Source organism: Schistocerca americana, chromosome 7, assembly GCF_021461395.2.
Source record: "Schistocerca americana isolate TAMUIC-IGC-003095 chromosome 7, iqSchAmer2.1, whole genome shotgun sequence".
NCBI classification, from domain to species: Eukaryota; Metazoa; Arthropoda; class Insecta; order Orthoptera; family Acrididae; genus Schistocerca; species Schistocerca americana.
In genome coordinates this window covers 360,090,105-360,114,376 of record NC_060125.1, presented here as the reverse complement: position 1 = coordinate 360,114,376, position 24,272 = coordinate 360,090,105, and the positions used below count along the sequence as shown (strand labels likewise).

General features: G+C 39.4%; 1 protein-coding gene across 1 annotated transcript in view; it reads left to right on the top strand.

The window, feature by feature from the left end:
- The first annotated feature begins 806 nt into the window (after positions 1–806).
- The window catches only part of LOC124622430 (high mobility group protein 20A), a 100,029-nt gene continuing 76,563 nt past the window's right edge, over positions 807–24,272 (top strand). The window contains exons 1-3 of the mRNA XM_047148125.1: positions 807–1,198; positions 17,663–17,824; positions 21,365–21,489. Of these exons, the coding sequence (XP_047004081.1) occupies positions 970–1,198; positions 17,663–17,824; positions 21,365–21,489 (516 nt within the window). The 5' untranslated portion in view covers positions 807–969. The remainder of the gene's footprint in view (positions 1,199–17,662; positions 17,825–21,364; positions 21,490–24,272) is intronic.

Sequence of the window (24,272 nt, the reverse complement as noted above, 5' to 3'; positions counted from 1 at the left end):
CATTTTAAACTGGCCACCTCAGAATCCGAAAGACCAGTTGCACCAGTAATACTGGCAGTGGATTGATCACCTGTGGTAATATTGTGATTATCAAAATGCTTCATGATGATTGTACCTGGAATCAGGTGGGGTTGAGTAGACTCACTGAGTAACCTCAGAGTGTTACGACTGGAAGGGCTAGTTCCAGAATATAAATTTCAACCTCACCACTGGTGAGCAGACGCTGATCACTTTGCCGCTTGCTACAAGACAGATGCAAAGTGGATTTGGTTTCATTTTGCCTTGGTCCCGAGGCGCTTATTCCATATTCGCAGCTGTCCACCATATCTGGTGGAACATTCATTATTCACCACATATGACCTGGTCAATATCGTAGGGAAGGAGGTTTCTTAGACTTTTAGTTACGAAGTCTTAAAGCCTGGATATAAACGATATATTATTTCAATGCAGAAAATATAGTGAGGCGAGGAACAAATTGTTAGCATTTGTTATCAAGAGTAATATCCCACAACCAACTCCAGTCAAGTCCTTGCTATCTGAACCTAACATTAAAACCTACAAGAAGATAATCGAATTCGTGTGTAATGGACAGAGATAGGTTGAATGTTTAATAGTAAACTATAACAAACAAAAAAGCGAAGTTTCACTAAAAGAAGGGGACAGTATGTGAACAAAGGTATTATTACTATACAGCAATGACTGAATGGTGTCTAACGCAAGTGAAAAAAAAATAAAAAATTAAAATCATTCTTTTGAAATCACAATTAATGTCGGTGTGCATTTCGAGTGGGGCGTCTTGACGTTTGGTTAGCTTTGCTAAGAGCAGTATGTTTATGTCTGGTGTTGTTTGTTATGAATGGTGATTTGAAAGTGCTTGTGAATTTGTTAATCCCGTATTAGTTTACGTTTCCCAGTGTAATTGACTCGTATTTGCAATTTCTGTTAACATTCAAAGGACGATTTTTGATTATGGATCCGCTTGTGTCAGATCTTTATGCCATCCACGAGGGTATTAAGGTGGAGCCGGAATCGAAGGAGAATACTGCCCAGGACTCAACAAACACAACACAGTCAGATAGTTCTGGCCATCCACCAGTCGTTCCATCATCCGCTGCCCAACCAACACCACCTCAACAACCTGCAGCAGCCGTCTCACCAAATCATTCAAGTGTGGACAACCAGAGTTCATCACAGAACGGTGCGTTGAGAGATTATTTTGTTCTTAGACTCTTAGAATTTCGCAAATATTGGAGCCGTAAATAAGCTTTCACTTAAACACTTTTCGACAGTAATATTTAGTGATAATGCTACGAATAAGAATAATAAGACCTCCCTCCAGAGCGCGGCAATGAATTGTTTACACATTGTCGGTTGGAAAAAACGCTTTCACTGGCGAACTAGATGACTTTAATTTTATTTTTATCTATATTGGGTTTTGTGTGAGGTGGCCGATCACTCTTTAGTTACATTCTTTGTTTCGTTTTGCAAACAAATCCCTCCCTATTTTATTTCAAATCTATCTTTTAATGATAATTAATTGAAACCCTCAGCTGCCGACAGTTGTTGTTGATATGCCTCGATGTTGACAGCCGAAAATGTGAGCCTCGACCGGGACTCGAACCCATCTCCTACTTACATGGCAGACGCTCTATCCATCTGAGCTACCAAGGACACTGATGAATAGCGCGACTTCAGGGACTTATCCCTTGCACGCTTCCCGTGAGACCCAAGTTCCCAACTGTCAACAATCTACATACGTAATGTTCCTAATAGATATTTGCCCATTCACTCATTAATCGTGCACACTAAGCTGACGATACCCATAAGAGTTTGGGCAACTTGTGAGCATTTTCACAGACGAAGGTCACTGGTCGGGTAGCCTTTAATTATATATGAAGATAGTAACTCTTCTCGAAGCATGCAAGGGATAAGTCCCTGCAGTCATGCTATTCATCTATGTCCTTGGTGGCTCAGGTGGATAGAGTGTTTGCCATGTAAGCAGGAGATCCGGAGTTTGAGTCCTAGTCGAGGCACACATTTTCATCTGTCCGCATCGAGGTATATCAACAACACTTGCCGGCAGCTGAGGGTTTCGATTAATTATCATTTATTTCTAGAGAAGCTGCACGGTCATCAATGGTATCTGTTTTTTTTCGAGAACAGTTACTATCTTCATCTATCTTTTAAGATGAACCCTTCCTGCTCCTTCCAAACTTGCCAACCATTTAAGTAACAGCATGTAGGATCATCGTTTACTCTTATCAGGGCTTATAAATTTTAAGGAAAAAAATTCCGCAGTGTTCTGTACAACTGAAAATGAGTTTTTAGGATTAGTAAACAACATGATACCGCGCCGAGAGATTGAACACACTGTTAACACGGTGGAGATGCCAGTAACTAGTAACAACAACACTAAAACATTTGCTAAACAAATATCAAGAAACAAACAAAATCTTCCAAGGATAGTGTTTTTTGGTGGAGAGATATTAAACATTTGAAAACATCGTACTGCAGTGGGAAAAAAAGTTCTCAACCAGATGTACTACTAGAAACTATATAGTCTATTAATTAAAGATTTTTGTGACACACTTATTGGTTTCGCCAATTTGCAACTACTTATTCACCTTCCAGCATAACTGAAGCCTAGGGTTATGCTACATCTTTTGGTCTATCACCACAATCTTTTTTTCCTTTTAAATCGCTTCTTATCGTGATGTATTTTGTAGCCTTTTAACTCACAACCAATCAATTGCCTTTCAACCTGACTTAGGCCCCAGGCTACCCTCAGATCAGCCAGTCACCACAACAACAAGCAAAATCCAGTTCACTAACCATCTTTGTGAGACATGTCTCAATTTAATATACAATGCGATCTATGCCGCAAATCAGAATAACTAAATGTCATATTGTTTGTTTCATATTCCACGCATCATTTGTATTATAAATCAAAATGACCTGTAAATAAAACACAGACAATGTACAAACAAAACACTGTGTGCAGCAATTATGTAACATATGACATTACATTTCAAAGAATACAGCAATGATTTCTGTTGTTCATGAGATCCACATTTCTTTCCATCAGTATTTTGAGCTAGTTTATTACTACATGCCATTATTAACAGTCAGTTTAATCATCCTTGAGCAGGCCACTCCACAAAATTTACATTATGCTCGTTGTGGGGTAACCATGACCCATGTTTTGCAAGAAGGATAATTAATTTGATGATACAGAAAGGGGTAAAAGTTACATATTGGACCTCCCTTTCATTTTTCAATATGTCATTACCAGTTAATTTCTAACCACAACCATATTTTCTGCTTTCACATTAATTGGTTTCGTCAACTCATGACCAAATTGTCACCTTCCAACCTAACTAGACTATGGGCTACGCTGCAGATCAATCTGTCAGCACAACTAAGATTTCAAGGGGGGGGTTCCAGTACATAACTTTAACCCAGGACAGGTCTAATCTTAAACTGTTAACATATTTTCGAAAATAAGCTATTACACAGACGTTTTGTAAACATGTAGGGTAATTTTATGATCTATCAAAAGTAAAGATTTGATTCTAAATCAAGAAAAATAGCCTAAAACCATTACATCACATCCACTGAAGTTTACTGTTACAGTAATTATTTCGATAAATACGTTTTACCAAGTGACTGATGGGCCAACATACACTCACATTACTGTGTCTTCATGTAAGGTGTCTCATAACTTCATCAGACCTGAAACTTCCTGGCAGATTAAAAATGTGTACTGGATCGAGACTCGAACTCGGGGGCAAGTGCTCTACCATCTTGAGCTACCCAAGCACGACTCGCGGCCTGCCCTCACAGCTTTAATTCCTCCAGTAACTCGTCTCTTACCTTCCAGGCTTCACAGAAGCTCTCCTTCAAACCTTGCAGAACTAGTATTCTTGGAAGAAAGGATATGGCTTAGCCACAGAATTAAATTTTCACTCTGCAGCGGAGTGTGTGCTGATACAAAGCTTCCTGGCAGATTAAAACTGTGTGCCGGACCGAAACTTGAACTCAGGACCTCCTTCTACTGGTCCTTAGACCAGGGACACTTATATATATACCACTTAAATACAGTTACCCATCCATTCTTGTCATTAGTGAGTTTTGGACAGCTCCTCAAACATGATAATAAAGTCTTCTACATCAAATCAAATTATTCTGTCACTGCCTTTTCAGAAGACATTCTAAACAACCATTACATTGCCTAAATACATCAGCACACTATTATGCTTCACCAAAGCTTCAAAGTGTTGACAGTCTTCAATAACATACATACAACTACTATAATTGTTTATCAAGTGTATCCAAGTAAAAGCTAAATATTTTTAACTACTAACATACATTACAATGGCTGTGATTACCCATCGCAACTTTTTAGGTATATTTAATACAAATTCTGCTATGATTGGTAAAACTTTGTAGCCTAACTGTTTCTTCATGCACTCTCTTTCCATTCTTTTTTATGCGTCTTTCCATTATCGTGGGTGAGATGCTACAGTGATGAAATTTGAGAGAATCATCCTGATGTTGATCTGTTGAAATTTCTGCAAATCTTATTAGGCAACCATGTCACCTGTGGTTGCCTTGTTGGCCACTTTAGTAGAGCTGCAATCTCTCTGGTCAACCAAAAGTTGTGAGTCCGCCCTTCTGTTCACTATTTACAGTTCCTGCTGTAGAAAGTTAAATCTCAAATAGGGAGAGTGAGTGTGGGTGTGTATGGTTTCATTTAATTCAACAAGTTGTACCTGTTCAGTAACAGATGATCAGTCTTATCCTTTATCTCTTTGACATTCCAAGTGCCATTTCCATCTTCCCAAACTTTCTGCTGTACAGCCATTCTTGATAGGTCTTCAATAACCTATTGAATTGACATCCACATTTTATTGATTGTTTGTTCATGTATATGCAGAATTGCCCAGTTTTTACAGAGCCATTGGAGAAGTGGAGGTCAACATCCAGGAAGGCAGCATGCAAAGCTGTGGAGAAGCAGCTGGGAGATATGTTTTCCAGGAAGGCAGCATGCAGAGCTGTGGAGAAGCAACTGAGAGAGAAGATGTTTAGGCTGGGAGGAATGTTGATAGTGTTTTGACTTTGGGCTAAGATCACGATGATACGGGCAGTGAACTGGGATCTGACAGGTGCATGTGATTATGGGTTGCTAGGGAGGTTTCCCAAGGCCCACAAACGGATTGGCACAGTTGTATGCCATAAAGATGTCTTAGATTTGCTTATTCCCTCAAGGAGAAGCAGTTGTGGGCAAAGACCTAGTAGTCGGGTCTATAAGCAATGAGGTGGTGACACTGAAGTCTAAGACTTTTGGAGAGAGATGTTCAACATTATCAAGGTCACAGATATTAGTGAGGGTAGTAGGGGGAGGCTTGTGTAGGCAGGTGGTGTCATTAGTGACAAGTAGGGTCCATGTGCTTATAAATAAGCAGATAAAAGTGTCCATTCCTTCCTAACTAACTACATAAATGTCAACCAGATGTGGCTCAAATTTAAGAAATAATATTGATAAGTTTTATACCAGCTAAATTGCCAAGAGACGGCACAAATCCCTGTGGGACGTAAACCAGGTTCGAACACATTCAAAGGCAATGAAAAAAGCATAACAGATTTAAAAGAACACAAGATCTTCAAGACTGGCAATGATGTATGGTAGTTCGAAATTTAGCTCTTGTTTTTAGTACTTTCCTCAGTGTTTAATAGTTTCCATAACAATACTCTGTTACAAAATCTGGCAGATAATCCAAAGAAATTCTGTTCATATTTAAAGTATACTAGCTCAAGTACACAGTCAGCACCTGCACTGCACAGTAGCAATAGTAACAATGCCGATACAACACCTGTAAAGCAGTGTTACTAAATGTAGTTTTCCGAAAATTATTCACTAAAGAATACTCAGTAAATATTCCAGAATTCAAATCAAGAACATCAGCCAAGATGAGTAATTTAGAAGTAGACACCCTCAGTATAGCAAAGCAGTGTAACTCATTTAATAAAGGCCAGACTTCCAGCCCAGTTTGTATGTCAGTTAGGTTCCTTTCAGGATATGCTGATATATGAAAGATCCTTACCTAAAGATTGGAAAATTGCTCAGGTCACACCAGGCTGCAATAAAGGGAATATAATTAATTTGCTGAATTATAGAGCCATATCATTAACACAGATTTGCAGTAGAATTTTGGAAGGTATGCTGTGTTTGAACATTTTAAAATACCTGAGAGACAATGATGTGTTAACAGACAACTATCACGGATTCATAAAATATCATTCTTGTGAACCATAACTGAGACGTTCTTAATGCAAAGTAATGAGTCCTATCAATGAGGTATTGCAAGTTGATTCCATGATTCTAGATTTCTGGTAGGTTGTTTACATCATTCCTCACAAGCAGCCTCCAATCATTTTGTGTGCCTGTGGAGTATCGTCTCAGTCATGTGGCAGGATTTGTGATTTCCTGTGTGTTCGTAATAATTAATGCATAGTCATCTAGTAGAACAGAAGTGATATCTGTGGTACTGTAAGGTAGTTTTACAGGCCCTCAATTGTTCTTAAACTATATAAATGATTTGGAAGATAATCTGAACAGCCCTCTCAGATTACAGATGATGCTGTTGTTTACCACCCAATGAAGTTATCAGAATATGAAAATCAATTGCAGAGTGATTTAGACAACATATCTGTATAGTGCAAAAAATATGAGGTCTTCCACATCAGTACTGAAAACAAAAGTTAATAAATTTTGATTACACAATACATCACACAACACAAATTGATTACACAGAATGTCACACAAATGTAAAGGTTGTCAAGTCAGCTGATTACCTTGTGATTTCAGATACAAACTGCTTAAATTGGAACCACCATATAGAAGAGGTTTGTGGGGAAGGAAAACCAATAACTGTGTTTTATTGAAAGAAAACATAGAGATGCAAACAATCTACTAAAGAGACAGCCTACAATACTCTTCTCGATCCTCATGTGGGGTATTGTTTCATGATATGGGATCAGTACAGTTAGGATTGATGGAGAACATCAAAAATGCTCAGAGAAAGGTAACTCATTTTGTGTTACCATGAAATTGGTGAGAGAGAGTTAAGAATATTATATGCATGTTTGAGTGGCAGTCATTAAAAGAAAGACTTTTTCGCAGTGGTGCGATCTTTTCACAGAATTGTAATCATGAACTTTCATCTCTGGATGTGAAAATATTTTGCTGAGGCTTACCTACCTGGGGAGAAATGACACTCATATTAAAATAAGAGAAATCAGAGCTTGCAGGGTTTAGGTCTCCATTTTTCCCACGTATTATTCGAGAGTGGAATGATCGAGAAGTAGTCTGAAAGAGGTACTATGAATCCTTTGCTACATATTTTAAGTGTGAATAGCTGAGTAGTCATGTAAAACAATAGAAAATCCCAGATAGATCAATATGTAGACCACGGGAAAGGCAGCTGCTCACCTATAGCAGAGTGAACACAGACACACAGTAACAGCAAACAGTAGTCATGCTACATTTAAAGCTCTTGCTCTTTTCCTAGCAAACGTACACACATTCACTCATGCAGACACACAGAAATCCAAGCATGCACTCCTGTGTCCACGGGAAGATCAATTTAGTGGGAGTGCATGTTTGAGTGTCGGTGTGGTTGTGTGAATGAATGTGTGTACTTTTGCTAAAAAAAGAGCAAGAGGTAGAAAGCCAGTGTGGATACTGTATCCTGTTACATGTGTCTGTGTTTCACGCAGTTATAGGTGAGTGGTTGGCTTTGGAGATGGTTGGCAGATGTTGAAAGAATTCGATTGTGTCTACACTGCAGGTGATGGGTTGGAGGTGTTGGTAACCAGTTAAAATGTGGCATCCTGGGTTGCTAGACTTATGGATTTTGGGAGGAATGTAGAAGGTGGTATAGAGGAGCGAAATGGATTCAGGGGAGAGGTTTGGAATGGGCGTAAGGATTTGAGTAGGGATAGAAGATTGTTGTTGTGGTTTTCAGTCCTGAGACTGATTTGATGCAGCTCTCCATGCTACTCTATCCTGTGCAAGCTTCTTCATCTCCCAGTACTTACTGCAACCTACATCCTTCTGAATCTGCTTAGTGTATTCATCTCTTGGTCTCCCTCTACGATTTTTATCCTCCACGCTGCCCTCCAGTGCTAAATTTGTGATCCCTTTATGCCTCAGAACATGTCCTACAAACCTGTCTCTTCTTCTTGTCAAGTTGTGCCACAAACTCCTCTTCTCCCCAATTCTGTTCAATACCACCTCATTAGTTATGTGATCTACACACCTAATCTTCAGCATTCTTCTGTAGCACCACATTTCGAAAGCTTCTATTCTCTTCTTGTCCAAACCATTTATCATCCATGCTTCACTTCCATACATGGCTACACTCCATACAAATACTTTCAGAAACGACTTCCTAACACTTAAATCTATACTCGATGTTAACAAATTTCTCTTCAGAAACGCTTTCCTTGCCATTGCCAGTCTACATTTTATATCCTCTCTACTTCGACCATCATCAGTTATTTTGCTCCCCAAATAGCAAAACTCCTTTACTACTTTAAGTGTCTCATTTCCTAATCTGATTCCCTCAGCATCACCCGACTTAATTTGACTACATTCCATTATCCTCGTTTTGCTTTTGTTTATGTTCATCTTATATCCTCCTTTCGAGACACTGTCCATTCCGTTCAACTGCTCTTCCAAGTCCTTTGCTGTCTCTGACAGAATTACAATGTCATCGGCGAACCTCAAATTTTTTATTTCTTCTCCGTGGATTTTAATACCTACACTGAATTTTTCTTTTGATTCCTTTACTGCTTGCTCAATATACAGATCGAATAACATCGGGGAGAGGCTACAACCCTGTCTCACTCCCTTCCCAACCACTGCTTCCCTTTCATGCCCCTCGACTCTGCCATCTGGTTTCTGTACAAATTGTAAATAGCCTTTTGCTCCCTGTATTTTACCCCTGCTACCTTTGAAAGAGAGTATTCCAGTCAACATTGTCAAAAGCTTTCTCTACATCTACAAATGCTAGAAACATAGGTTTGCCTTTCCTTAATCTTTCTTCTAAGATAAGTCATAAGGTCAGTATTGCCTCACGTGTTCCAATATTTCTACAGAATCCAAACTGATCTTCCCCGAGGTCGGCTTCTACCAGTTTTTCCATTCGTCTGTAAAGAATTCGCGTTAGTATTTTGCAGCTGTGACTTATTAAACTGATAGTCCAGTTATTTTCACATCTGTCAACACCTGCTTTCTTTGGGATTGGAATTATTATATTCTTCTAGAAGTCTGAGGGTATTTCACCTGTCTCATACATCTTGCTCACCAGATAGTAGAGTTTTGTCAGGAATAGCTCTCCCAAGGCCATCAGTAGTTCTAATGGAATGTTGTCAAACTCTTCATGCAGTATTGTATCTCCCATTTCATCTTCATCTACATCCTCTTCCATTTCTATAATATTGTCCTCAAGTACATCACCCTTGTATAGACCCTCTATATACTCTTCCACCTTTCTGCTTTCCCTTCTTTGCTTAGAATTGGGTTTCCATCTGAGCTCTTGATGTTCATACAAGTGGTTCTCTTTTCTCCAAAGGTCTCTTTAATTTTCCTGTAGGCAGTATCTATCTTACCCCTAGTGAGATAAGCCTCTACAGCCTTACATTTGTCCTCTAGCCATCCCTGCTTAGCCATTTTGCACTTCCTGTCGATCTGATTTTTGAGACGTTTGTTTTACTTTTTGCCTGCTTCATTTACTGCATTTTTATATTTTCTCCTTTCGTCAATTAAATTCAATATTTCTTCTGTTACACAAGGATTTCTATTAGCCCTCGTCCTTTTACCTACTTGATCCTCTGCTGCCTTCACTATTTCATCCCTCAAAGCTACCCGTTCTTCTTCTACTGTATTTCTTTCTCCCATTCATGACAATTGTTCCCTTATGCTCTCCCTGAAACTCTATACAACCTCTGGTTTAGTCAGCTTATCCAGGTCCCATCTCCTTAAGTTCCCACCTTTTTGCAGTTTCTTCAGTTTTAATCTACAGCTCATTGTTGTCAGAGTCCACATCTGCCCCTGGAAATGTCTTACAATTTAAAACCTGGTTCCTAAATCTCTGACTTACCATTATATAATCTATCTGATACCTTCTGGTATCTCCAGGATTCTTCCATGTATACAACCTTCTTTTATGATTCTTGAACCATCTTGTCTCATCATACATTTCATCAATTTCTTCATCAACTGCAGAGCTAGTTGGCATGTAAACTTGTACTACTGTAGTAGGCATGGGCTTCGTGTCTATCTTGGCAACAATAATGCGTTCACTATGCTGTTTGTAGTAACTTACCCGCACTCCTATTTTTTTTATTCATTATTAAACCTACTCCTGCATTACCCCTGTTTGATTTTGTATTCATGACCCTGTATTCACCTGACCAAAAGTCTTGTTCCTCCTGCCACTGAACTTCACTAATTCGCACTATATCTAACTTTAACCTATCCATTTCCCTTTTTAAATTTTCTAACCTACCTGCCCGATTAAGGGATCTGACATTCCACGCTCCGATCTGTAGAACGCCAGTTTTCTTTCTCCTGATAACGACATCCTCCTGAGTAGTCCTCGCCCAGAGATCCGAATGGGGGACTGTTTTATCTCCGGAATATTTTACCCAAGAGGACGCCATCATCATTTAATCATACAGTAGAGCTGCATGCAATTGGGAAAAGTTACAGCTGTAGTTTCCCCTTGCTTTCAGCTGTTCGTAGTACCAGCACAGCAATGCCAGTTTGGTTAGTGTTACAAGGCCAGATCAAACAATCATCCAGACTGTTGCCCCTGCAACTACTGAAAAGGCTGCTGCCCCTCTTCAGGAACCACACGTTTGTCTGGCCTCTCAACACATACCCCTCCATTGTGGTTGCACCTACGGTACAGCCATCTGTATTGCTGAGGCACCCAAGCCTCCCCACCAACGGCAAGGTCCATGGTTCATTGGGGGGGGGGGGGGGGGGGGGGATTGGAGATTATGCGATTGTAACTCTATAGCAGGGCTTGAAGGTGAAAGAAACAGACAGTTGATGGGTACCTTCAGTCAGGTAATTACTCTGATTCATTGTAACAGCGTTCATAGGTAGGATAATTGAGGTTGAGGATGGCTGTTCTTTCCTTTGCCAGGAGGTTTATGTTATTTGGAAGGAACTTATGAAATAGGGTAAGCACAAATTGGAGGTAAGAAAATCCAGGAAGGTATCGATGAGGTGGTTACATGCGAGTGAGGGAGGGTCACAGTTGGATAGTATTAACCAGAACAGATAAGATTCAGTGTTAGCTTTTGGTCAGAGAGGTCGGTGGCAGGAAATTGTTTCCGCAGTAGGAATCTGGAGAAGGAGAGTAGGTATTTGACAAGTCCAGCTTGATTAATTCTGGGTGTGGAGGCCGCAGATGAAGCCTCTGGGTAGCACTGAAACTTCTATGGGTTGGTGTAGCAAGGAATCAGGTCTACGTGGCATTTCGTGCTGTGAACATACATTAGTTGGTAAACTGTTTGAGAGGTTTTTTATGTTTCCCTGTCTCTGAACTGTTAAGATTTACCAGTGGTGGGACTGGAGCAAATAGTAGTAGGTCGAGGCATGAGGCAAGTTTTACATTGGTAACAATTGGGGTATGGATAATGTTCTGGATATGTCATATGGTTTTAAAAGGACAAATGTGTGTGCCAAAAGTAACTATAGGTGGTATGAAGAGATCATAGAGAGGTGACCTCATTTTAGGACTTGACCTCAGAGAGTCAGCCATGGAAGAGTAATGTCTTGAGATATGGATGGGCTGGCTGTCAGTTGGGAAGGAAGGGAATACTGATACTTTTTGCAGATGCAAGTTTTTTTTTGTCTTAGTATCAGAGCAGAAGACTGCCTTGGAGAGTTGGTTGTGGACAAGACCTATGTGGTAACTGCAAAGAGGAAAACCAACCGGTTATACCAAGTTTAGATGATGAGAGATTTGGTGTTGGAACCGATATATTTACCCAAGATGCCTAGGCTGTAGGTATAGAAGCATTTGATATGGAAGAGTTGGCAGTTATTGAAGTTGAGGTATTGTTTTTTAAAGGTTCATGGCCAGTGTGTGAATGTAAACACCAATGAGCTGCATGTCAACATCAAAGAAGGTGACTTTGGATTTGGAGAAGGGTCATATGACATTGAGTTTGGAAAATAAAATAAACTTTTGCAGAAAGTGGAGGTGTTTCTTGTCACCATGAGTCCAGACCACAAAGATGGAATCAATAAATATCTACTAAGCCTGGGAGCATATCTCCAGGATAATGAAGAACATTTCTTCCTTGTGGCCCATATGTTTATCTGAAATTCAAACAGCCCCATAATGGTGATTTTCTTCCAACTCTATCTATCTTCAAAGGAAAATAACACTGCATTTATGTTGAAGGTCAACATTGTAACAGCACACGGACAATACCATACGTGGGCCTAATTCAGTGAGCCTGTGAAATTGAGTTGTGTAAAGATCAAACAATAATTTTCATGTCTCACTGCACTGTGTGTGATCATTGCAGCATCCTACTCAGATGCTATGCCTCGTTGTTATTGCTGTTGAATCGGTCTTATGGCAACTTGCAATCTGTGGAGACAACACTATAGTGCAGACACATTGTTTGTTTATGTTGCACAAAGTGTGAACAAATGAGTGGAAGATGTAGCCAAATTTTTAAAGAATATGGTAGTGGTTTCCAGAGGTTCCAGTAGTCCAGGACAGGACCACATAGAGCTATAGGGGTACAGTTGACCATTATTTGTTTGTCAGTGTCTGACTGTGCCACTGTTGCACCTCACAATAATTGGCATTTTGCAATCACACCATCTGCTGCCATCTATGTACAAAGACAATTAACGACTTTGTGCCTGAATAAATTTCTAATTGAAAGATAAAAATCAAAAACTGTGGTGCTTTAGAGGTACCCAAAACACTCAGGAGAATGCGCCACTTGTCAGAAGTGTTGTTAGCTTCATGAAGAACAAGCATCTACTGGCATTGGTATTCAAAAACAGTTAACCTTCCAGTTAGCACAGCATTGGTATGATGCGAATTCGCTACACCTGGCATTGAGATGTTCATATCCAAAAGTCTTAGGAGACAGAGACCAGTTATACAGGTGGCTTGGTATCTTTATTCCTTTGATTAAGTTATGAAATACATTGAAGAGCCAAAGAAACTGATACACCTGCCTAATATCGTGTAAGTCTTCCACGAGTACAAGGAAGTGCCACAACACAATATGGCATGGACTCAACTAATGCCTGAAGTAATGTTAGGGGGAAATGACACCATTAATCCTGCAGGGCTGTCCATAAATCCGTAAGAGTACGAGGGGCTGGTGATCTTTTCTGAACAGCATGTTGCAACGGATCCCAGATATGTTCAATTATGTTCATGTCTGGGGAGTTTGGTGGCCAGTGGAAGTCTTTAAACTCAGAAGAGTGTTTCTGGAGCTACTCTGTTTCAATTCTGGATGTATGGGGTGTTGCATTCTCCTGCTAGAATTGGCCAAGTCCGTCGGAAAGCAAATGGAGATAAATGGAAGCAGGTGATCAGACAGGATGCTTACGTACGTGTCACCTGTCAGAGCCGTATCTAGATGTATCAGGGGTCCCACATCACTCCAGCTACACACACCCCACACTATTACAGAGCCTCCACCAGCTTGAACAGTCCCCTAATGACATGCAGGGTCCATTGATTCATGAGGTTGTCTCCATACTCATACACGTCCATCCGCTCGATACAATTTGAAACGAGACTCGTTCGACAAGACAGCACGTTTCCAGTCATCAACAGTTCAATGTCAGTGTTGACGGGCCCAGGCGAGGTATAAAGCTTCGTGTTGTGCAGTCATCAAGGGTACATGAGTGGGCCTTTGGCTCCAAATGCCCATATCGATGATATTTCATTGAATGTTTCGCATGCTGACACTCATTGATGGCCCATCATTGAAATCTGCAGCAATTTGCGAAAGGGTTGCACTTCTGTCACATTGAACGATTCTCTTCAGTCGTTGTTGGTCTTGTTCTTGCGGGATCTTTTTCCAGCCACATCGATGTCAGAGATTTGATGTTTTACAAAATTCCTGAAATTGACGATACACTCATGAACTAGTCATACCGGAAAATCCCCACTTCATCACTACCTCGGAAATGCTGTGCCCCATCATCCATTTTCCAACTATAACACCACCTTCAAACTCATTCAAATCTTGATAATCTGCCATTGTAGCAGCAGTAACTGACCTAATAACTGCACTAGACACTTGTTGTCTTATATAGGCATTGGCGACTGCAGTGCCATATTCTTCTTTTCCATATCTCTGTGTTTGAATATGCACACGTATACCAGTTTTTTGGCGCTTCAGTGTAGAGCACATCTGACCTCCTACTGTCAGCAAGTCAACTGGCTGATGAACAGTGGGCCATTATTCTCTTCAAATATGAATCTGGATTCAGTCTACAAACTTAAATGCGAAGAATTCACATTTGCAAAGAACTAGAAATAGTTATAGTGTAAAATACACAGGAACAAGACCAATATGGACGCATTTTGTTAACGTCAAGAGGGATCATACAGCAGGAAAACCATGTTTGTAAACCCATGAGCAGTAATAGCACCAGGTATCAAGATGAGATTTTGAAATGTAGTGTCCAATTGTGGTAAGGTTCTCTTGACTGTGATTCCCTAATGTTGAACAATACTCATTCACGTAGAGCATGCCTGGTGGATTAATTCCTCCAATGTTGACAGTGTTTTTCCATCTAAATGGCTAACACTTCCCATATGCAAATGCTGTAGAGTTTGTTTGCGATACTGTTTGCCATCAGTTTGCTGTATACCAGCATCCACTGCCAACATTCTTATGATGTTTCTTACTCACCCGAAGAAGGAGCTATTAACTGTCAACACTAGAACTGCTGACTAGATTGATGGTATGCAATAATGTTATCATACCACTCATGCTGTTAAAACTTGTTACAGACAGAGAATGGTTTCCACATTAGTGACAAAAAGTTTGTGTACACAGTCATTTATTTTTGCTAGAAGTTCTTAATCTATAAATCTCTTTTTTTAAAGTTTGTTGAACAGCATTCATTAGGTTCAGCAAACTCATTTTTGGTTGTTTGATCAATTTTTTGTGTGTTTCTAGTTTGTTAGTTGTTTGCATGTTCCCCAAATCTTAATTGTGATCTCTCACGTCATGGGGAATGTGTTAGTTTGTGGACATCAGTGGTTTTTTTTTTTTTTTACTACCTAATTTATTGATGAAACTAATTGATTACATTTTTATCTTTGTGCTTATATGAGATGGTTGCAGATGTTGGGATCATTTCTGGAAAAGACAAGAGGACACATTTTGCTTCAGTCCCTCGTGTTCCCCGTATATCAACTCTCCATCACTTTTGTGTCAGTGATACCTATAATTACTATAATAATAAAATATGTAAAATATTTTAATATAATATTAAAAATAATAATTTGTTTACATCGGTGCTTAGTACACTACTTTAGTACAAATACCGGAAAATTGCAATTCATAGAAATACAGAAATGAAAAATATTCATCCAAAAATTTGAGAAATATATGGGTCATGCAAATGATTTAAGACTATGATAGTAACATACTCACAGCTTCAACAACTTCAAAATTTTCTCATTATAAAATCAAAATGTACACACACATCATCATCAGTATTTCACTTGGCATTACGATTGTGAACATAGGACTGTGGATGTCGACGTGGTCTATGACTGTGCGAGTTTGTAAGTGAGAAGAATTTTTTTTTGCCTCTCTCTTTTTTTCCAGTCATCTCCACCTAAATTTGAGAATTGGTTCTTCCTGTTATGTTGTTCTTAGTAGGAGCAAGTGTATCTTCCCCTTTCTGTTTTGGCTTGTACCCAACTTCCATTGCTTTGGTGATTAATACTTGTGGACTCCTGAACTATGTCTCTTTGTTGTTGGCAGCAGGTACAGTTAGCCTGTGGATGGGTGCCTTTACCAGGCTGGAATGCCCTCCATAGGCAGTTAGGATGCGAGCCCATCCACCTGGGCAAGAAACTGAATAGTATCCAATGTTAAACAAAGCTTTTAATTTTCTGCAATTTCTTGCCACTTTTAAGGCTCTTAATTTTCAAACTGTTTTGATCTTCAAAAGTTACCTGAAAAATTTGAAAATTGATAAATGTAAAAATATAAACACTTTTACTGTAACGTTTCTTTTTTTACCCTCTGTTCATTTGGATTTGCAATTGATTTGAGATCATGGGAGCTTCTGTGTCTATATTTTCTGTTAATGCTGTTGATCTGCATTTGATTTTAATATAGAAGAAAGAAAATACCTAGCAATGATAGAGATGGAACACATTTGCAGTACATTGCTATGATATGAAATTTATTTGCACTTGCTTACAAAAGGAACACGTTTTCCAGTGGATATATGTCTATATTAAAGATAGTTAAATGAGAGGAGTGTGCTTTTGTTTTTATACAATATGTACTTTATCTGTACCCCCTCCCCCCGTTTCAACACACACAAAATATTCAAATGTTCTTGCCATTAAAATTGATTTCACTTTATTCTTAAAATACCATCAATTATCCTTTATTTCTCTATGGGGGAGTCAAATGATGTTATGACAGACACTTGCTGTGCCAGAATCAATTTCATTTGTGAACAAGGGCGGCTGTTTATGATTATTAATGCTACTATTGCATTTCTCAGATTCTGTACAGTTGTCCTTTCACAATATATCTAGGAGTAATCAGGTTTGATTCCATGAGAGTAATTTCCCCCCATGACTGTGATATAATCCAAGACAGAAAAAAGGTTAGCATCACTTGTAAAGTCATCTACATTTTCAAGCAGATGTAGATTTCAGCTATCATCAGTGCAGTGTAGGTAGCCTAGTCATGTAGACTCAGTGTGGTTATAACTTTGGTATGTACAGGCGTCAATTGAGAAAGAGTTCAACTGATGCTTGTATATGCCAAAGTTATATTGTAATTGTGTCATTATAACTACGTACACTGAGTATGCATGACTGCCTATAAGGCAAGCAAGGAGGAAATGGACAGGGATTGCAGATAGGTGGCACTCAATGGGAGAGTGGTTTGGCCATGAGGCGTGCTGAAATAGTCCGCTTAGTTGCATTAACACTGTGTCCTAGATGGCACAGTGATCTACGCACCTGCCTAGCAAGCTGGAGATCCTGAGTTTAAATCATGGTCCTCTGCTGATTCCACTTAATGCGCCAGTGCAGCTGAAATCAGTAATCCCTTCCTGTTCCTTTCCTTTCCTTTCTCCCTCCATCCACCTTCATTTTACATAAAACATAAAGTACTCTATAAGGTTTTTGTTCAAAAGCCTTTAAATCAAATGCTGTTTATCATTCCTTCTACATAATGACAAAAAGTGTTATAATGATATTTAAGTTTTTAAGACAGTAAAGTATAAGGAAGAGTTTGTCAAACAAATTGAACTGTTTATAGTAATATTTAGATTTTTATCTACAAAATAGTATTACTGCTTAACACTTGATTTATTGCATGAAATTTGCAGCCACACAGCCAGTGACAGCAGTGACAAAAGGAACTGGGAGCTCAGATGAAAAAGCTCCAGATTCATCAGACAATGGTAATAAACCTCGTGCTGGTTGGCCTAAGGGAAAGAAGCGGAAAAAGAGCCAGCGTGATCAAACTGCGCCTCGACAACCACTGACAGGTAGGGCTAATGCATGAAATTTTTCAGTTAAGTTACTTGATAAAGAGAAGAGTGGGGCCACTATTTCAATCAGTGATACCCTATAACGACAATTCCAAGATGAAATAATATGTAAAATAAAGGAAAGGCAACCACCCACCCATGGGTGACTGATATGTGGCACACAGAAACACTCAACAGGAAACAGTATTTAGATTAGCTTTCAAGCTTGTTGTTTGTCAGGTAAAAGTACACACACACAGCCTGCAGACAGACATCTGGTCCAAGCATCTGGAGATGGCGGTCAATTGTGGGTGATGTGTGTTTCTTGTATAAATACATGTGTGTGTATTCTTTTTTGAAGAAGGCTTTGACCTAGAGCCAAGTGCGTAACTGTCTTTGCATTGTGCCTATCTGCAGCATGAAGTGTCACCTTGACAAGTGGCAGTCTATTTTTTCCCATTGTTTTATAATCGTTTATGTTTGTTTCTATGGTGAAATAATGTATAATCTGGTTATCTGTAAACTGAGATAACCATTTTAATCTACTCTTGGAATAGTCTCATTATTTGTAAGTTCAGTAATTTTGTTTGGTTGCAAAGATTTATACAGTGGCATTGCTTTGCTACAAACTTTTATGGTAGATTGGAGATAATGTTATTTATCTGCCTCTGATATTTTTGTCAATGGTACACTACTGGCCATTAAAATTGCTACACCATGAAGATGATGAGCTACAGACGTGAAATTTAACCGACAGGAAGAAGTGCTGTGATATGCAAATGATTAGCTTTTCAGAGCATTCACACAAGGTTGGCGCCAGTGGCGACACCTACAAAGTGCTGACATGAGGAAAGTTTCCAACCGATTTCTCATACACAAACAGCAGTTGATCGGCGTTGCCTGGTGAAACATTGTTGTGATGCCTCGTGTAAAGAGGAGAAATGCGTACCATCACATTCCCGACTTTGATAAAGGTCAGATTGTAGCCTACCGCGATTGCGGCTTATCGTATCGCGACATTGCTGCTCATGTTGGTCGAGATCCAATGACTGTTAGCAGAATATGGAATCGGTGGGTTCAGGACGGTAATACGGAATGCCATGCTGGATCCCAACGGCCTTGTATCACTAGCAGTCGAGATGACAGGCGTCTTGTCCGCATGGCTGTAACGGATCGTGCAGTCACGTCTCGATCCCTGAGTCAACAGATGGGGACGTTTGGAAGACAACAACCATCTACACGAACAGTTCGACGACGTTTGCAGCAGCATGGACTATCAGCTTGGAGACCATGGCTGCGGTTACCCTTGACACTGCATCACAGACAGGAGTGCCTGCGATGGTGTACTCAACAACGAACCTGGGTGCGAGAGTGGCAAAATGTCTTCACACCCCCCCTCCCCCCCCCTCCCCCCCCCCCCTCCCCCCCGCTTCGAATGAATCCGGGTTCTGTTTGCGGCATCATGGTGGTTACATCCATGTTTAGCGACATCACGTTGAACGCACATTGGAAGCGTTTATTCGTCATCGCCATACTGACGTATCACCCGGCGTGATGGTATGATGTGCCATTGGTTACATGTCTCGGTCACCTCTTGTTCACATTGACAGCACTTTGAACAGTGGACGTTACATTTCAGATGTGTTATGCCCGTGGCTGTACCCTTCATCCATCCCTGCGAAACCCTACATTTCAGCAGGATAATGCACAACCGCATGTTGCAGGTCCTTTACGGGCCTTTCTGGATACAGAAAATGTTCGACTGCTGCCCTGGCCAGCATATTCTCCAGATCTCTCACCAATTGAAAACGTCTGGTCAATGATGGCCAAAAAACTGGCTCGTCACAATATGCCAGTCACTAATCTTGATGCACTCCTGAATTATAGCTTCTGAAGTAATCCCCACTCTCCATTACCATGCATGAGATCTCTATTAGAAATATTACATGTATGACTTCGTTTTCCAGTGAGCTGTTTTCTGTTGAATGAGAGATACTCAGCCCATGACATACAGCCTTTAGGAAGGGTGGTTTTTGTTAGTCGTTGGTAGGACTAACAATCAGTTGATGATGGCCTGGTTCCACGTTTTTAACTATTTTTGTTGAAGCCTATTTCTCCTGACAAGTTTAGTTCATATTGTTTGTTTTCTCAGTTTATCTTGTTCTAACCGCATTTCTATCATAGCTCATTTGATGGTAGTGAAGTATTCTACTTTCTCAGTTCACTCCTAGACGTATCTGCTTAGACAGTTAATCTGGATTGTAATTTCCAGAAGTTGAGCTGTTAGTGGTATATTGTCTGCACTGATCAACCACTCTTTACCTCAACTATTGTTTACCTTTACTCCTTCCATTATTTATTTTCCACAAAGGACTTGTCATTACGATGTTTAATGCAGACTGAAATTGAAAATTTTCTTAGGACAGTACTGACATTAGAGTAAACCTTCTTGTTATTCACATGCTGGACTGTCCAGTTTCTGCTCTGACATCTTAAATACTTTATGTCAGTAATATCTCCCTTCTCGTGGACAGGGCAAATGGAAGCTTAACCCCAGTCACAGAGCAACTTTTCCATTTTGTCAGCAGTTATATTAACCTAAGTGGAATGTAATAGGTCACCCACAATGATGTCCTCTCCAGCTGTCTTATTATTCTTTTGTAGCATAATAAAGAGACTTAACTTTCCACTACAGGAGCTAGTGAGTGAGTTTTGTAATTTGTGCTTGCTGACAGTTGAAGTTTTCATTGGGTGGACTGTAATTGACCGTTTCTTTACACACTCTGGTAGGGTATTACTTGTAAGATATATGGCTCTTTGAATCTCTAAAGTAAAGGCTAGGGAGACTATATTTTCTGAGATTCTGATTTATTGTCTAATGTCCATGTTTCAGAAACATATTCTGACATATAGGTTAATTATTTATGTGTAAATAATTTTAACTGCAGGCTTGTAATTGTGCCGTGATAGAACGTCTCAACAAACAGTTCACCATTCGGGAGGACGACGGTTCAATCCCGCGTCCGGCCATCCTGATTTAGGTTTTCCGTGATTTCCCTAAATCGCTCCAGGCAAATGTCGGGATGGTTCCTTTCAAAGGGCACGGCCGACTTCCTTCCCCATCCGCCCCTAATCCGATGAGACCGATGACCTCGCTGTCTGGTCTCCTCCCCCAAAAACCAACCAACCTAACAGTTCACTTGAAAGGGGAAAAGTAGTTTCTATTCATAAACGTGTGTCCTGAACAGAAAAGACTACACCTTTCATGACAGGCAGATGTTGGCAACAATTCATGTACCAGTTTTAATTGGTATTACATGTCCGCATTTTTGTGTGTTTCTGTGGAAGAAAGGATACTTACTGCTCATTCGTTAAAAAATAACTTTATGTGCCTTCAATTTTTTAGTAAATTTTATATCTTGTTTTGAAACAGTACTTTTCAACATTGCATTCTTAAGACTGGAAATTCAAGTTGTTTGAGAACTTTGTGTTGCTACATTTTTTTACGCATTACATCATATGAAGCACCAATTCTTGCATTTCGAATTCTGTTACCAGGTTATGTGCGGTTTTTAAATGATCGCCGTGAGAAGGTGCGAGCAGAAAATCCAAACCTCCCTTTTCCAGAAATAACAAAACTGCTAGCAGTGGAATGGAGCCAGCTCCCTCCAGCCCAAAAACAGGTATTCCAAGATAGCAAAGCTGTAGATAGTGACAAATATTGTTTATATAAATGTAGTGGAGATTGCCAGCCAAAGATTTGTATTTATGAGGGTTCCCTGCACATTTTTATGAACAACCATGAACTGTAACATTATTATTTATTTTAAGAATTGTCATTTGTTATTCTTAAAGAAATGTCAGCTCAGAAACTGAATTTGTGATAAAATGCAAATTTCACATGAAGATATCTGTTTTTTACAATTTTATAAAGAACTAACTCATCAGTAACACCTTAAATCCCTTTGTTCACATTTAGTTATCAGTCGCCATCAGAAAAAAGCTCTTTACCCAGTTGATTTGTAGAATTTCATTGTGTTCATGTTCTCTCTAGTGATAATTTTTTTTTAGCTCAACTTCAATATAGAGGTATCCATAGACATATCAAAGCCTGCAATGTGTTTTATTTTTCATGAATGTTCAGCTAGGTCTGTTTCTGATGGATTCTACACAACTATCACTGAACCTCAAGAACTGTGTCTCTATTGGTGTAAGAGAATGCTCAAAAATTTCAACAGAGGAAATACAAAATCTCCATACAACATTATAAAAGGAAATAAAAATTGGATGTATTCATATAAACTGGAAACTAAGCAATAATCGAGTGTTTGGATGTTCCAGGATGGACTAAAACTAACTAAACCAGTTCATTTGTGAAGCACTTGCAAGAAAATGATCATTTGTTTTCTTTGTTAAGCTGCACTGGTCATGCCCGTTGCTTTAGAAGATCAAAGATCAAAGGACAGTTAATACTGGATGGTATAGAACAATTTTTCTGCCACAAGACTTTGATGAAATGACTTTAATAGGTCAAACCATAAGAGTCCTGAGTGACGCAGCAATGAATTTTAGCAGTCGAGCAAGATTTTCACAGCTATATTGAATGACTTGTATTTTGAAAATTTTTGGGTGCAACTGTAAACAATAGTAGATAAAAAAGAATGTGTGGAATAATGTGTTACAGAGAACCTAGGGCAGTTAGATGTAATAGTTATCTCTTGACATTTTTTCTATAAATTAGATTTCAGCCTCCTTCTTCTTTGCATTTTCCTGTTTGTCTGTGGAATCAGCATTGTTGGGCCACGGCAATGTTAGTGGTAGTTGGTAGCTGAATGTCCTTCCTGACGCCACCAGTCCTCCCGTGGCAGGCTTTGTACGCCATATCGATCTGCGTCTAAAGTAAATCTCATTTCCATGAAGTGAGACTGTTTTCAAAACGTTTGCATATCGTGTATCTGAGAAGGGGACGTGGGAGCCAGCTGGGTATTTACCTAGGTGGGTGTGGGAAAGTGCACAAAAATGACATCCTGGCTGGCCAGCACATGAGGCCTTGTCATTAATCCACTGGACAGATTCTATCCAGGGCCTACATGCTTTCTTATATCCCAGAAGCTGACACTTTTACATGCTCAGTGATCCGCGTTCATACTAAATTGATCCTGAATGATTGGGAAATAATACTTTTTGTAACATGTTTATTGTTATACAAGGTGCGTGAGAAATGTAGTGAAACTTATAACACTTGAGTGATCTGTAAATGCTGTGTTGTTCTACTTGTGTAGACTGGTGTGTTCACCCCATCCAGATGCCCAGTCTGAGTTTCATCTCCATACAGCCATCACATGAGTTTTGAGAGCGCAATCAGTGAACTTGCATCTTTGTTTTGTGTTACGAAAATGGAAGAGTGGAATTTAGAGCAACATTATGCCATCAAGTTTTGTGTTAAATCATCACGCATCATGACAGTGCCACATGTCAGACGGCCAGTTCTATTAGGGGTTTTTTGACCTCAAAAGGCATTCCTATTGTTCCACATCCACTCTACTCACCCGATCTGAGTTCTTGCGAGAGTTTTCTTTTCCTGAAATTGAAAAATGTTTTAAAGGAACATCATTTTGGAATTCTGGAGAACATTCAAAAGAATACAACCAACATATTAAAGGCCCTACCAGTTGAAGCCTTTCAGCACTGCTACCAAGACTGGGAATGACGACTCCGCCCATATATAGCTACTGAAGGGAACTACTTTGAAGAGGATAATATTATTGTTTGAAAAAATATAACCTTGTTAGATAAAAAATCAGTCTCATTACTTTTCTCTCACCCCTTGTATTGTTCGTGATTCAGAGAGGTCCATGAGCAAAATGTTTCTACCATTCTTCTCCAGGCGTCTTACATGTTTCACATTTTCTTGCTGTCTGATTTCTTCTACTGTTGACTATAATCAATCAGTTTTCTACCCATGATTTAAAAGCTGTCAAATGACACACACACACGCACACACACACACACACACACACACACACACACACACACACATTTAAACTTTTGTGACTGTTAGTTATCATATTCTGTCATATTTTTATCCCAAGATAATATAATCAGTTTGCCATAACCAAGAGGTGTCATTTTACATTGTATTGTGTTCTCTGCCTTTGTTAAGCGCCAGTCAACGTTGCAAAAAGAACTGTTATTTACAGGCATTCATTTCTTTTTTTAGCATCACATGGCTTTTTTAAGCTGTAAATCAAATTAATGTTAACACCTTGTTTGAATTCAGTGTTCTGATTTATTTTTCCGACACTATCTTGTACATTTGTTGTTGTTATTGTTGTTGTTGATGATGATGATGATGATGATGACAATGATAATTATTCAACAGCTTTGATTTCAAAAATCATCGCAAATCATTTTCTGCTAATCATTTAATGTAAGTCAAAAGTAATAGTATGCCCACAAAAAACAG